The 15,346-nt window shown below is 47.3% G+C and overlaps 1 protein-coding gene across 1 annotated transcript; it reads right to left on the bottom strand.

Moving 5' to 3' along the window:
* On the bottom strand, positions 1 to 11,015 carry CTSE (cathepsin E). Its single transcript, XM_054028774.1, has 9 exons — positions 10,908 to 11,015; positions 8,557 to 8,713; positions 7,534 to 7,651; positions 5,287 to 5,405; positions 4,301 to 4,500; positions 3,800 to 3,922; positions 2,290 to 2,431; positions 789 to 887; positions 1 to 259 (listed from the first exon to the last, which is right to left on the bottom strand). The coding sequence occupies exons 1-9, from the start codon at positions 10,961 to 10,963 to the stop codon at positions 95 to 97; spliced, it is 1,179 nt and encodes a 392-aa protein (XP_053884749.1). The 5' UTR covers positions 10,964 to 11,015; the 3' UTR covers positions 1 to 94.
* Between the last annotated feature and the right edge of the window lie 4,331 nt (positions 11,016 to 15,346).

The raw sequence follows: 15,346 nt of genomic DNA, 5'->3' as shown, positions 1-15,346 counted from the left end.
ACTTGCCCAAAGTCACACAGTGGCAGAGCCAGGAATAGAACCAAGCTCTACACTGACTCCCACGGCCTTACTCTGACCATTAGGAAACACTGCCTTAAGGGACAACTGGTGCCAGCCCAACTCTGTTATTTCCACGGTCAAAGACCGAGTAAAACTGGCCAATGAAAACATCACCCAGAATCCAGAGTGGCCCAGCCGGTGGTTGCATGTTCAGCCCCTGGAAGCCGCTGGTGCAGAATGCCATGCCGTCACTATTATCCTAAGGGGAAGAGGAATTGTGAATATGAGAACAAATTCCACCTTTCTAGAAAGGCCAGGAAGAAAATGCAGGAATCCTAACTACCAGCCCAGTACCCAAACCACACACCCCTCTGAGAGTTGATTCTAAGACTCCTGCCTCCCACTCGCTTTGCTATAACCACCTGACCCCCACCAACTCAATGCTGGGAATAGATTCCAGGACATACAGCACCCACTCCCATGCTCCAACACTCCTCCCAGAGCTGGGAACAGAACCCAGGTGTCCTGACTCCCACCACCCTGTGGTGACCATTAGACCACACTCCCTATCACCCCTTTCATAGTCCGAACTGTTACAGAACAGCAATTGATCTTGTGAACATTAGAGGCTGGAGGCTCTCTTGTGCTTCCCAACTTCCTGCCTGAGCTAAAAATGGGACTGCATTTAGCACAGCCCGCATCTCAAGGCTGGATTGAACATAAGCCTACAAGGGAAACTGGAGACACATGCTGTCATGCCAGTTTCAGAATGAGGAAGACGCTTGTACCATGAGGATGTAGGCCTGGGGACTGAGCGTGTATGGGATCCCATTGATGGTGAAGGTAACATCAGGCATCACATTCAGGTTGTTGCATTCCACGGCGTACTGCAAAGTGACAGACATGACACAGATTGGCCAAGGGCCGGTTGCAGGGACGGCTTACCTGGCATGCTGACCCCAAAGGCCAGAAAGCCTAATACAGTTCTCCCCTTCCCAAACAGCTGACCCTGGGAGCTAGTCCTTTGACTTGTTACTGGCAGCTGTATGGGTTAGGGGTAGGCATGAAGCTCAGAGGTGTGATTCCAGCTCATGTAGGCATGCCCAAGCCAGCTTTCCTCTAGCTAGCAGTGATGCTACTGTATGTCAATATACTCTCAATGGAGGTGAATGTCATGGGTCAGTGGCCTTCTATCAGAAGGAGCCTTCTGGAAAAAACAACCCAAAACCCTGGGAAAAAACACAGTCCTGATTTCATGTAAAATGTACTAAGTTGCTGCTGGATGGTGGTAAATGTACAACAGGGAATAACGCTGCATTGGGTGGGAAGCTGTTACAGCACCCAATGCCCCTTACAGATGAGACCCAGAGAGGGTAAGGGACGTGCCCAGCAAAGAAGCATCAGGATAGAACTAGTATCAGAGGGGTAGCCGTGTTAGTCTGAATCTGTAAAAAGCAACAGAGGGTCCTGTGGCACCTTTGAGACTAACAGAAGTATTGGGAGCATAAGCTTTCGTGGGCAAGAACCTCACTTCTTCAGATGTAAGTAATGGAAATCTCCAGAGGCAGGTATAAATCAGTGTGGAAATAACGAGGTTAGTTCAATCAGGGAGGGTGAGGTGCTCTGCTAGCAGTTGAGGTGTGAACACCCTGGTGATTTATACCTGCCTCTGGAGATTTCCATTACTTGCATCTGAAGAAGTGAGGTTCTTACCCACGAAAGGTTATGCTCCCTATACTTAGGATAGAACTACATTACTTGGTTCTCAACCATACGAGCACATGGACCTATATTGTTAATTTCTAAATGCTGCAGTCCTGCAACATTAATAATTGTCTTACACAAAAGGGAATAGGCCAGCAAAAGTACTTGTAGCTTTTAAGGGGACAGGGAAGGATAGCTACATCCAGATTTTAATTGAAATTTGACAGCAGTGTTTATATACAGAGACCCCAGGTGACATATAGGAAAGGCTGTGTGTCTCTGAGGCCTTAGGACTTGCAGCAAGGATATGAGCATGTGGTATTCAGTGGCATAATGATAAAGGCAGGGTTTCAATAGTGAGTGCCTTTATCTCTTTACCGGGGCTGTATGCTGACATATTATATGGGTCTGATCAGGCCTTTTGAAACCTAGAGCCTTTACTTGTCTCCAGCAGAGATGCCAAACTTCAAATATTTCTGTAATATTTTGTTTGAGGAGTTATATCCTGGTTGGAAATCTAGCATGGGGAGACAAGAATTCCTGCATCCAGGAAATGTGGTATCTGCCCATCTCACATTGGCTTACCTCGCCATCCGTGGGCACTGCACCAATATAATTTTGCATTTCTTTTATTTCTTTGGAAGGACCTGTGATGAGAGAGGTCCCGGTGTCTACTATCGCCTGGCATCCTTCTGCACAGAAAGCAACTGTCCCGCCCACCTGTATGCTGGGGAAAAGGAAATGGAACAAGCATTGGAGAAAGGGTCTATGGGAAATGCGTTCCTCTCCCCACTGACCCAGCGCATGGCTGAGAGCACATCAGAACTGTGACCATTCCAGAGTCAGTGGGATAGTCTGATAAGATTGTGCATGTGGTTAGAGAGTAAGTACTGAGACTTTGCTTGATGGTTACTCTGGTGTCTGCGAGGCGCTCAGATAGGAGAGCACAATTAACTAATTCACAGAATTGCTTTCTGTGTATATGAAACAAAAACTGGTCAACACCAGGAACTGAACTCAGGGCCTGCAGCATCAAAGCACAGGTCTCTATTACTTCAGCTAAAGGAATTATTTCTTCATTGGTAGAAGTTAGTAGGCTGTTGTTTCTCTGTTTGGCCCAGCCACTAGGTGGGGACAAATTGCCCTTTGCAAGTGTGTTACGTGTATGCCTTGCAGGTTATATTAAAGTTGGATTCTTGTGGCTGCTGATCAATGATGGAGATTTTAGCTACTTTAAATCATGTACATAAAATATAAGTGAGGCTTTTCTTTAAATATTTTACATTTTCTTTGGTTTAGGTCTCTGGAGAAACCCTAGGACATTACATTGCTTCTAGGCAGAGATGAAGAATCAACAAGGTACGTATATTGAGCTATTTAAGTCTATTTTTGAGAGAACATTTCTGTTTTTCATTCCCCAATGTTGGCCAGCTTTTTGCAAGAGCCAGGCATGTTGGGTGCTGAGAGCTATTGAAAATCTGCCCACCAGTGTCATCCTGGAGGCTGTGTGCTGTGGAAATCTGGTGCTGAGCATTTTTTGAAAACTGACCCTAGACGGGAGGAAAACCTAGTTCAGTACAGACATGGTTTTCAAAACATAAGATGCAATTCTGTCTGTTACATGCTCATATGACACCCCCAACACACAGTCTCTGCAGTATCTGTGCACCTCACAACACCCCTGGGAAGGACTATTATCTTCACTTTATATATGGGGAACTGGGGTACGGAAGACAACGTGATTTGCTCAAGATCACACAGGGCATGTGTGACAGAGCTGGGAACTGGTTCTTCCATGCCCCAAGCTAGTGTCCTAAGCACAGGGCCATCCTTCTTCTCTGTTCAAGAGCCAGAGAAGGCAGGAGGTTTGGGAGCATCCTTTTTCCTAAGTGAATCCCTTTGTCCATTGATTGATCATGGCACCGAGGTCCTGGGAGAGTGCATGTAGTTTAGGGGATGAGTGGCTTTGGATTGCTGCTGTTGTGAATTGACAGGGTTTAACGGTTACACAGTTTACCTCTAATCTGTGCTCACCCAGTGCCACCCCCACCCCAGCCGCCATTGCGGGGAATCCCCACCCCACACAGACACTTACTTGTCTAATTGGATTTGCCAGTATCCCTGTTTAGTGACTGGTACCCAGTTCAGAGTCCCGCTGAAATGAGAAGGATCAAAGCCACCAAATAATAGTTCTCCCCCAACAGAGGAATCCGGATTCCTAGAGAAAAGAGGATTTGGTACATCCGGGTTTTCCATTAGCAGAAGCATTTCACATTATATAATCCTATTACTGCGCACATAGCTCTTTAAACTACAGTAATCCATTAGTTTTCTCCCCAAAATACTTCATGTTGTTGTTCATTCTTTGTATTGGGATAGTGCCTGGGAACCCCAGTCATGGGCCAGGACCCCATTGCATCAGGCGTTGTACAAACAGAACAAAGAGACAGTCTCTGCCCCAGAAAGCTTACAATCTAAGTAAAAAACCCATTCCTGTTTTAACAGCCCTCTTTGGGCCCAGCCTGTTCCCAGTTCCCTTGAGAACAAGGCCTGACCATCAGGCCGTAGCCCATTTTGTACAGAATCGTGTTCACACCTGTTCATGTAGACTGAGAATATTGGCAGATCCACTAGATTTTGTGCCATCATGTTATCAAACACAGGGGTAACCCCATCCACAGCCAGCGATGGATAGGCCAGTCCAAGAATCCCATCAAACTCAGCATCCAGAAAAGTGTTTCCTGGCTCGCTGACGCTCTCTGCGAACTGCTGGTTGCTGACAGTGATGCCTTCAACCTGGAGGGGAAAGAAAAGCTACTTATTGTTTCTGACCTTTCATCAGAAGGCGCAGCAACAGGCCGCTTATGGTGCCACAGCAGGAAAGAATAGGAAGAATTTGGTCTTCTGGAGGCCAGGTCATGGTGTCATAACAGGAGAGAACAGGAAAGGAAGGTTTTCAGCGTGTAGCACCTTGTTGTGAAGTGCAAAGCGATTATGCTGACTCATCTTGGTAATTAGATGAGGTATGTCTCATTGGCTCCAAGCAAGCACATAAAAGTTCAAAGTTCACTCTGCAGCAAGCTAAAGAGAAAGGCAGGAGTTCCTGCAGGTAGAAATTCTGATCAGCCCACTCCGAAGGGCGTTAGGGGGCTAATGCTCATGTTTGTAAGCTGAGTCCTGCCTTAGGTCTTGGTTATTTTCATGAAGAGTGAAGGCACACTTGGGGAGAAGGGGTGGATAAGTGGGGTTTAGTTGTATCAGTTGTAAGTGTGTGTGTGTATGTGTGGTGTCAGGAGTGGGGTGAGGAATCCACTCATTTACAACAGGCATGGCCGGAGGACCCAATCCTGCAATGTTCTGAGCACCTCCTTCGAAGTGCAGAATGCCCTCCATTCCCACTGACTTCCTTGGGAGCTGAACCAGGAAAGGTTCTGCAGTCATGGTGCCCTACCAGGAAAGAACAATGGGAGATGGGCTCACATGGTGACCAAATAATGTCCTGCAGTCACAGTGCCATGGACAGGAGAGAAAATGGGAGTAGAACCTTTTTAATTTTTCTAAAGAAAACCAAACTCTGCTCACAGTGACTTGATCTGATCCGATGATTCCTGACAAACTACCAGTCCCATACTGAATCGAGAAGGGAGTCCCAACTTCACTGTAGGTGCTGGAATCTGATGGGTGAAATCTGGAATGCACAGCTGTAGTAAAACAAGATGCCTTTGTTATTGCTTGCATAACTGTAGCACCTAGGAGCTCTAGCTGTGAACTAGGACCCCCTTGTGCTAGGTTCTGTCCAAACACAGAAAAAAAACGAGGCAATTGAAATTACTCTATGCAATGGAATGGTCAGGTTAACTTGTAAATAAAAGAGCTCTAGCAAAATGTGAGCATTTAGAGATGTATTTTCTTTATTACAAAGAATAATAATTCTTAGCACCGTCATATATCCAGTTACAGTTTGTCTTAAAGAAGAGTGGTTCATTAAAGAAAACAGCTACAACTTGTAGACATAAAGAAACAGGTTTCCACAGAGCTTGAGTTCCAGCATTGTGTTCTGTTTACACCAATCACCACTACCCATATGGAACTCTATGCTAGATATGGAGTCATCTAATGGCTGCATAAAGTGCTGCAAGTAAACATATTATTGCAAGAACTTGATAGCACTTTAAGTTTTCAAATCACTGTGCAATAGTTACCTAATTTATCCTCACAACACTCCTGTGAGACAGGGAAGTCAGTATTATTATCCCCATTTTACAGCTGGGGAAATTGAGACACAAGAGAGGGAAAGTGACTTGCCTACTTAAACCCTAGGCCTGCTGCTCTCTTCCACTCTGAGATCATAAAGGAGGAGTAGAAAGGGTAGAAGCAGGCCCTGGTGAATACACCCAGGCAGTGGTGTATTGCTACCAGAACAGCACTAAGCCAGCTCCTCTTCCAATCCCACCCCCAGTGTAGGAGGCTTAGGCAGAGAATAGCTGCACTCCTGAGTATTCTTTGCTTCCCTTAGCCCTCAGGGAGGAGGAGGCTATTGGAAGCAGAGTATAGATTAGAGCAGCCCTTTGGCTGCTCTAATTTATATCATGGGCTACAATGAGAGCAAAGGGTGGCATAAAGCCACCTATTCCTCCTCCCTCCCTAATTCCTTTCCTGTGCTAAGCAGTGGGTTGGAGTAAAAGGGAATCCTGGTCTCCACATAGTCCAGTAAGTGATTTCTCCACACAATTCTCAGTTCTTTATAAATATATTTTCAATGTTTCATGTTGCACCGAGTTGTCATGACAAGGGCCAACCCTATGAAAAGTGTTCATTGATTTGGAGTCCCTCCATTTTTGGGTGTCCAGCCTGATACCCTTTATGGCTGGACACTCGGAATCAGAGTGGCCACTTGCGCAAGATCAGTTGTAAGTATCCCAGGCCCACCTGAGAGTCTTAACTGGGAGTGGAGCCAACGTCTATAATTAGACAAAACGGACAACCCCCTCACCCCACACACACACACAACAACACAACCCTTTGAGGCTCCTTTGACCTTTCCCTGGCTGCTAAGGAATTATACATTAACTGATCCATGTCCCAATAATCTATCGCTCCCTCATCTGGTGTCCGGCAAAGACAGAAATTCTGAGGCACAATACACATGTGTTGTGCAATGATCTGTCTCCTTAGGAGCCTGCCTACTGATCAACCCACTCCTGAAAGCTGCAGCGCCACTGGCCCAGATCCTTGAGCACAGCCTATTACCCGGAAAATACCACTGCTGCAGCTGCCCAGAACCAGCCCCAAGTGTTCTATGAAGCTGAATTCCTGGGACTGCTGCCCAGAACTAAGGCTGCAGTCTCGATTAACCTGTAGTTTCCAGGATGGCTGCCTAGTACCATTGCAATCACATGCAATGAGCTTGTAACAAAACAGATGTATTTTTCTTTTTCTTTTTTTTAGGACCTAACACACAGGGTGCATGACAAAGGGGTTCCGTTTTTGTTACATCCCTTTTTCCTATTGGTTGATTTCAGTGCAGATGGTCTGGGTTCCATGCTGGTGCATTCACTTTGTGCTCTTTCGGAGCATATTGAATTGTGCCTGCATTTGCCAAGCAGTGGCTCAGCGAAGCTAGTAAGGTGCCCATGAAGAGGGGAATTTCTCTAAGCACCTCAAGGCTGATTGCCCCTTTCCCCCACATTTACAGTGGTCTATCTCCACGGACTTCACTTGATTTTCTCTTGATTTACTTTGGTGCTGAGTGGAGAGTCAGGCCCAGTCTCTCTACTCTGCCCCAGCCAATGTCCAGGAGCAATGTACAGCTAAGGAATCACTACTTACCACAGGCTTTGCTGACACAATAGATGGATGGAACCCAGAGATTGGAGGAGCCAGTGTCGAATAACACTGTGAAATTCTGAGGAGGGGTCCCGATAGAAATCTGTCCAAAATACTCCATCTAGACAAAGAGCAAAGCAACAGGCATAGGCACCATGGGAAACCGCAGCAGAGCCAAGCTCCAGGGGGATAGCTATGGGATGGATGTTTGCAATGGGCTGACTTTGTTTCTGGAATGGCTGACACCATGTGGGGGATACTGCAGCATGATGCTAGGGGGAAAGCGGGAGCCAGATATAGCAAGAGCCTAGAAAAATGGTAACAAATCCAGAATGAAAATGGACAATGATTGTGGACTCCGGCCTGCTCCCGACAATCTCAGTGGCCCAGTTCTCACGGGCATTGGCAGGAACGGGAACAGGCCTGAGCAGAATCCCCGTAAAGATCCAAACATGTCCTGAACTTTAGGAATGCTTAGAACCAAATGTCACAACCACTGACACTATAACAGGCCAGACTAAGACCTCAGATCCGGGAAATACCCCCAACCACTGGGAAAGTTGGTCTCTGGGTCTCAATCTTCTGGCTTGGACCCTGCTCTACTTGTATGATTGTATTTTAGTTTTGGAGGGGATTTTGGTTCTTGGCTCTAGGCTACTGTCACTAGCTTCATGCCCAGAAGATTAGGAGAAAAGTGGGATTTGTGTGTGTGTGTGTGTGTATAATATACACTGAATGGAGACCTTTGTATGGGATCAACATTACATTCACAAGTCACATACCTACAGGACAAAAGACCAGTAAAAAGTCGGGCAGACAGATAACTATGGCACACTATTGTATTATTGTTGGCTTTGCTCAGACTCTGTTTAACAGGAGCTGAACTCAAGGGTCAGGATGTAGGGCATTCAAGGCTGTTCATGCAAAATAATGTGCGCTCTCTGCTTCCTGTGTTGCTTTTCAGTGATTTCTGCAAAGCAGTGCCCCCAATGCTGCCTCCCCGCCACCCCTTGCTGTGTAACTTACATCCAGGTAGTTGATGAGTGGCTCATTAGTTTCTGGGACGGCGGAGCAATCTTCCGTGTACTGGATCATGTCCAGTTTCTGGGCCTTCCAGAATTTGGACAGCTGCCCATGCTCCCTCAGGATTTTCCGCAGGGATTTGTGTCTCCTCAGGGGCACCCTGGGGAAAGAAGGCATTGGCCCAGTAAACATGGGCCTGAGCAACAGGAACTAAGGAACCCGAATTAAAAGAAGGCTTGCAGAAGTACAGGTGGATTGGCCCATCTACCCAGTGAATGGCATCTGATAGAAGGCACACATGTACTGGTGTGTGGTATTTACTTCGATTGTAAGCCTTTGGGGGAAGGGACCTTTTTTTGTTCTTTTTATTTGTACTGCGCCCAGCACAGTGGGGGTCCTGATCTATGACATTACATAAGAATGGCCATATTGGGTCAAACCAATGGTCCATGTAGCCCAGTATCCTGTCTTCCAACAGTGGATGGTGCCAGATGCTTCAGAGGGAATTAATAGACCCGGGCAATTATCAAGTGATCCATGTACTGTCATCCAGTCCCGGCTTCTGGCAGTCAGAGGTTTAGGGACACCCAGAGCATAGGGTTGCATCCCTGACCATCTTGGCTAAGAGCCATTAATGGACCTAGCCTATGTGAACTTACCTAATTCTTTTTTAAACCCAGTTATACTTTTGGCCTTCACAACATCCCCTGGCAACGAGTTCCTGGGCATTGTATGAACAAATACTTCCTTATGTTTGTTTTAAAAGTGCTGCCTATTAACTTCATTGGGTGACCCTTGGTTTATGTGTAAGGTGAAGGGGTAAATAACACTTCCCTGTTCACTTTCTCTATACCAGGCATGACTTTATAGCTCTCTATCAGATCCCCTCTTAGTCATCTCTTTTCTAAGCTGAATAGTCCCAGTCTTTCGAATTTCTCCTCATTTGGAAGCTATTTCATGCTCTAATAATTTCCGTTGCCCTTCTCTGTCTTTTTTTCCAGTTCTAATATATCTTTTGTGATATGGGAGCAACTCGAACTGCACGCAGTATTAAAGGTGCAGGTGTGCCATGGATTTATAGAAAATGTCATAATGCCACTATATTTTCTTATCTATCCGTTTCCTAATGATTCCCAATGTTCTGTTTGCTTTTTTGACTGCACGTTGAGCTGCTGTTTTGAGAGGACTGAGGCTCCTCGGTGTGATCACAATGCCAAGAGTAAATTAGTCTTTTGCTCAGGGGGCTAGTTATTCTCTGATTTACACCCTCTCCAAACCCATTGACTTCAGTGGCACCAAGGTGTGTCTCTTTGACTCCAGTGAGTTTGCATGGGGAGTAGATCAGCACAGAGACTGGCTGTTAGTGTTGAGAAATCCAGATCCATTTTGCCCACTGACGCTAACGACTACGACCGAATGATGATTCTTTTCACTTCCCGGGCAGTGCTCAGTTAAGAACCCCAAAGTGTGTTTTAACATGCTCACCAGTGTAGACTCTCAACCCTGCCCTCCCAGGAGGTGGTGTTATCCCTGCTTTATATCAGAGCAGGGCTGGCTCCAGGCTTTTTGCCGCCCCAAGCAATCAAAAAACAAAACAGAGTGCTGCCCCTTGAAAAGTGCTGCCCCAAGCACATGGTGCCTAGAGCCAGCCCTGTATCTGAGATACAAAGGGGTGAGCGGACTTGCCCCGTGGGCGATTCACAGGCAGAGCCAGGACTAGAGCCCAGTAGTCCTGAATCTTAGAACCAAGTGCAGAGGTGAGTTGTAATTTAGGCAGAGGTAAGCGATGGTGAAGGAGTCTAAATTGTTATCGCTTACTAGCTGCGGAGTTGGAAGCAGGTGTAAGTCAATGTTAAAACACTGTAGTAGAGTTTATGCCTGGTCCCCGCTCCTGGCGGTTGGTACGTCCTTCTTTGCTGGCCCCTTCACGAGTGAATTACATCCATTTAGACGCTCTTACACCCATTTACCAACAGGTAATTCATATTAACCCACCATCTCCTCCGAGTCAGGTCCCCAGGCTCTGTCTCCATCTGCTGGAGCCATCTCACCAGCCATTGAGGAGATACTCTGATGGGAACAGAAACCCCGCTTGGTCCCTACAAAGCTGGGTCTGACTGGTGCTCTCCCTGTCAGTTTCATGAGCAGCATGTTACTCAGCCTGCCTACCCATCCCTACCCAGCAACGTTGTGTCTGGTGCTGTTTAAAGCCTGGGCACACGGTTCTGGCTGCTGTTTGTTTTAACGTTCACCGTTGCCACAATCCACGAGTCCTTGGGAATGAGCCTTGACCCCAGAGCTGCTGTCGCCTGGGTGCCCAGAGAAGTGAGGAAAGGCCAAGGAAGCCTGCTTACCTTTGCAACCCATTGGCCAGCCAAAGGCAAAGCATCAAAAGGATCAGCCGCTTCATACCGGAGTCTCAGCTCTAATGCTCACTTAGCCGCTCTCTCTTAACTTGTGAGAACTGAACAAAAGCTTTGCCCTTATAGCAGCCGGAACAGCCCAGCCCCAAAGGACCAGAGCCCTGCGATAAGGCTCCTCTGAATGTCAACACAGAGCCTTTGCCACAGAAATGAATCACTGTGCACACACTCAGTCCTGGCGACAGGAGCCGAAACACACCGAGCCAGATTGTACTCTGAGATGGGATAGTTTTGCCCACTAGCAGGGGAATCTCCCCCAGCCTGGACTTGCGGGGTTTCCCTGGAACCCTTCCATCAGTGTTGGAGAGGTATTACTTTCTTATGGTAGGACAGAAGATGTTGTTCTGAATCTCTCTGTGCTTCAGTCCCCTCATCTGTAAAATGGGGATAGTAATCCTTCCTTTCCCAGCCGTTGTCTATTAAACTGTAGATATTCAAGGCAAGGGTTATCTCTTACTAGATGTGCATACACCACTGAGCGCATTGGGCCCTGAGCTCAGCTGGAGTCTCGAGGCGCTTCTCTCAGACAAACAGTGATGGTGGGATTTGCCCCCATACCGGCCATAAATTGCTAGCTGGGGAGTTCATTCCTTAACCCCCACCCTCCCCCCGAGTTTAACTGCAGGCCCCCTGTGCACCCTCCAGCTGTTGCTGTCTTCATTCGCCTGTTTTCTCCACACTTTCCCTTCTCCATCACCACCCACAGATGTCTCTGCCAACTCCGACGAGGCAGTGTCTGAGGCAGGGAATTAAATGACCTGGTGGAAACTCCCCTCCCTGCTCTAGATTTTCACTCATACATTTCTGGCACTAGAGAAGATGTCTGTCTCAATCTTCCCAGAAGGGAAACTGTCCCCCTTCTCGTCCTTGATGGGAGCTTGTCTCACACCTATAGGGTGACCAGACAGCATTGTGAAAAATCGAGACGGGAGTGGGGGGTAATAGGTGCCTATATAAGAAAAAGACCCCAAAATCGGGACTGTCCCTATAAAATCGGGACCTCCGGTCCCCCTACACACCTATCCGTCCCCCTTTCCTTTAGCTCTGCAGTCATCTGGCCTGAGAGGCTGATGGGGATTCCTCACAGAGTCAGTTACTTCCACCCTTCCCCACTTCAGGGCTTCTTGGTACACAAAGTACAGCGATGGGACAGGCCTGCCACCTTCAGAGCAGATGGAGAAATTACTAGTTAAGAAATAGTGATTATTTTTTGTGAAAAAAGTTTCTCCTCCCCCCTGAAAAGAAAAATGTTCTCCTTTTTTCATCCTCTCTGAACCCTTTCCTCTCCCCTTCCCCCCTTTCCTTTTCCAATGCCCCCTTCTCCAGTGGCAAAATGAAAAAAAAAAAGGAGGGAAAAAAACAAAACTGGAAAATTTGTTTCTGTTTTTTATCAAAACACCAAAACATTTCAGCAGAAACTAATTTTGTCCCATGAGAATGTTTTTTAAATAAAAAAGCCATTTTTGGGGTAAGTGTTTTACTTTTTTTGTTGGTTGGTTGGGTGGTTGACCAGCTCTGTAACTGACATTTCCTGTGCTTTGTGTAACTGACATTTCCTGTGCTTTGTGTTATCCTTTATGTATTGACCTGTAAGCTTTAGCTTGGGAGATGAGGCTCATGAAACTGAAGAAGTGGCAGTCGAGCAGTCATTTACCACCTACTGCCTTGTAGCATTGAACTCAAAGCACCTTGTGATGCAGTTTGCATGGAAGCCGCTATGCAAAGTAAAGCTGTGTTCTGCTGGGTTGTATTGCTTCCCATATGGCTTTGATTGTTTTGTTCAGCAAATTTCAGTGACACCAGTGGTGTCCCGTACCCACACTCAGGCTTGTGTGTGTAAAAGTATTGGTCAGAGAGAGGGCTCTGTGACAGTGTTTAGCAGCACCAATGTGTTATGTCCCGTTGGCTAGCTATGCCTGGCAATTAACCCACAGAGGGGAGAGAAAGTCTTTCCTTATTCTCAAAGGCACTGGTGCATTGCTGCAGGACATTAATGTACTTGTATACCCTATTGGGAGACAATCCTCTGAGCACAGCCGGGTTTGTTTCAGCGTCCTCTGAAGATGAGTGGAAAGGGAGAGGGAAAATCGATGGGCAGATGAAACTCGCTAGAAATCAGACCCAGGGCTTGCTGTGTGCTGAGAGCTGTCATCTGGCGCAGGAAGATGAAATATTGGGGAAATCTCCGCTCCCATCCTTGGCTGCGGTGGAGGGGCGCACAGTGTAGCTCAGGAAAGGGGTTTGTGGAAATAGGTGGCTTTTCATTAACTGTGCGCTCCCCGATTCGGTGCCAGGTTGAGCACAGGGCTGGCCCACCAGTATAAATTAGAGCAGTCTGAGGGCTGCTGAAAGTTACACTGGCTGCCAACAGACCCAAGGGCCCCAGAATCACTAGGGTACAGGGGACGCTGCTACCTTCTCTATTCCCCAGACATGCCCCCTAACCTGGCTGCAGGGAGGGACAACACAGAAGGTGGCACAACAGCCTTCCCCAGTGGCGCTCTGCCACCAAGGGTTCCCCTGCGCAGGGGTGATCTTCCCAGGCCACGTAAACAGGCATTAGGGGCACTTTGCTACAGTGGAGTGGAGCCAAGCAGCCCTGACACAAGGAAGGACACCAGCCCTACAGTCAATTTTATGCTGCAGGAGGCTGAGGTGTGGAAGAGCTGGAGTCAGGTTCCTGGCGTGGGAAGGAGGGGCAGTCAAGTGTGTGGTTCAGTAACAGCACTATGTCCTAGCATGGGAACGCCAGGCAGGGCAGAGGGGGGATGGCACCCTGGATTGCCCTGGTAGGAACAGAAAAAGAATTGCTGTAATTACACCCGATCTGACTGTCCTGGAGAAAGGGACCATGGCACTGTATTGAACTTGTCCATACTGAATAGAAAGGGAGGAACATCTGAACGCAGGAATAGATGATTTGCACAAGCAGCTTGACTCTCCCAGAAATTATAGCCACAGACTAAACAACTTTATTTTTCTGCAGTTAGCTTGATTTAGTAACCCAGCCCCTACAGTTCAGCAGTTGCTCTGTGATCAACTTAACTCTACGCTGTACTTGTTTTGGAGGAAAAGATTTAGTCTCTCTCCATTATGCACAGTCCAGCCCAGTCACTCTGAAGTTCTGGAACATTCTTACCAGTGGCTGGGTTTCTCTCCTGGGGTTCTTTATTCAATTGCAAGCGAGACAGTGAGGTCGAATGGTAGCAGCAGGGGACTGGTTAGAGCAAGGAACAGTTAGGATACCTGGGTTCTTAGGTAATAAATCATCTCATATGTGAATTTGTTTCCGTCTAGTAGCCAACTCTAATAGCCTGTAATTTGCTCACCGCTAACAGCTGCTTTTTTAGCTTCACATCGAAGAGCCTTTGCTTTTGGTGCTGACGGTCCCAGTCCTTGCTGGGGACCACATCTCATTGTATCTGCAACTTTTCAGTTCCCCATTACGTTCAGGCTCCTCATCCCCACCCCTGTGTCCCTACAGGACTCTCCCCTTGCCTACATCTCAGATCTCTACCCCTTCTCACTGCTCTCGTCCCCTCTCCCATGTGCTCCCTTCCTCTCTTCCCACTCTCCACTTCATGCTGTCTCCCAGGAAGTGGGAATTTGTGCCAAGCCTGCAATGTGCCATGGGAAGAGGTATAGATTCATAGAGTTCAAGGCCCAAAGGCGCCATTGGGATCATCATGCCTGACTTCCCCTCCCCTCCCCCCCATGTAACACAGGCCACTGGACTTCCTTGAATTAAGTTGATAGTTGGAGAAAAACAGTCTGCAGAGGGGAACGTAGCAAAGTTTGGCTCCTGTTGCTTTTCATCTCTTCTGGTGTTGATTGATATGTAGTTGTCTAGATGCTTTTGCATTCTTTTGCATTGCAACATGCGATATATTATGAGGATTTACAACTCTCTCTCATGTATCTGGCACTGGTCGCTGGTGGGCCTGGGATAGCAGACTATCTGGATCAGTGGTCTAGTTTGACCAGGCCTAGGTGCTTCTCAGGAGGCCACAGAAAGTAAAGAACCGTTGTGCCTCATTCTTTACTAGTGATTGTGAAACTCAGTAGGACGACATATTAACATTAGGAAAATTTTCCACTGGAGTCTGATGGCACACCAGGGATTGAGCCAGGGCTAAAGGCATGAGCTGCTACCATTCGACGGGAGCTAGGGATTGTAACAGCTCATATTCTCCGTGTTTCGGCACAGGGGTAGACGTGTAAATGTAAAAGTGAAAATGGATGTTAGCCTAAACCCTGATTCGAACTCTGAGCCTGTGTCTGGGGATATGTCTACACTGTACACTCCTTATAGTGGCGTGTAGCATACATACACTGCATGCCCCATAGCGCGAGTATAAATAGCAGGTGGT

This window comes from Malaclemys terrapin, chromosome 4 (assembly GCF_027887155.1).
Source record: "Malaclemys terrapin pileata isolate rMalTer1 chromosome 4, rMalTer1.hap1, whole genome shotgun sequence".
Lineage (NCBI taxonomy): Eukaryota > Metazoa > Chordata > Testudines > Emydidae > Malaclemys > Malaclemys terrapin.
The sequence above is the reverse complement of the archived record's forward strand: the minus strand, read 5'-3'. Positions and strand labels throughout refer to the sequence as shown.

What these genes read in the sequence shown, in the direction of transcription:
- CTSE (XM_054028774.1), bottom strand. Translation starts at nt 10,963, where the DNA reads ATGAAGCGGCTGATCCTTTTGATGCTTTGCCTTTGGCTGGCCAATGGG. An exon ending in TCGGATCAGATCAAGTCACT is followed by an intron (nt 4,501 to 5,286) that starts GTGAGCAGAGTT and finishes TTTCCCCTCCAG; the next exon opens with GTTGAAGGCATCACTGTCAG. An exon ending in TGGCAAATCCAATTAGACAA is followed by an intron (nt 2,432 to 3,799) that starts GTAAGTGTCTGT and finishes CCTTTTCCCCAG; the next exon opens with CATACAGGTGGGCGGGACAG.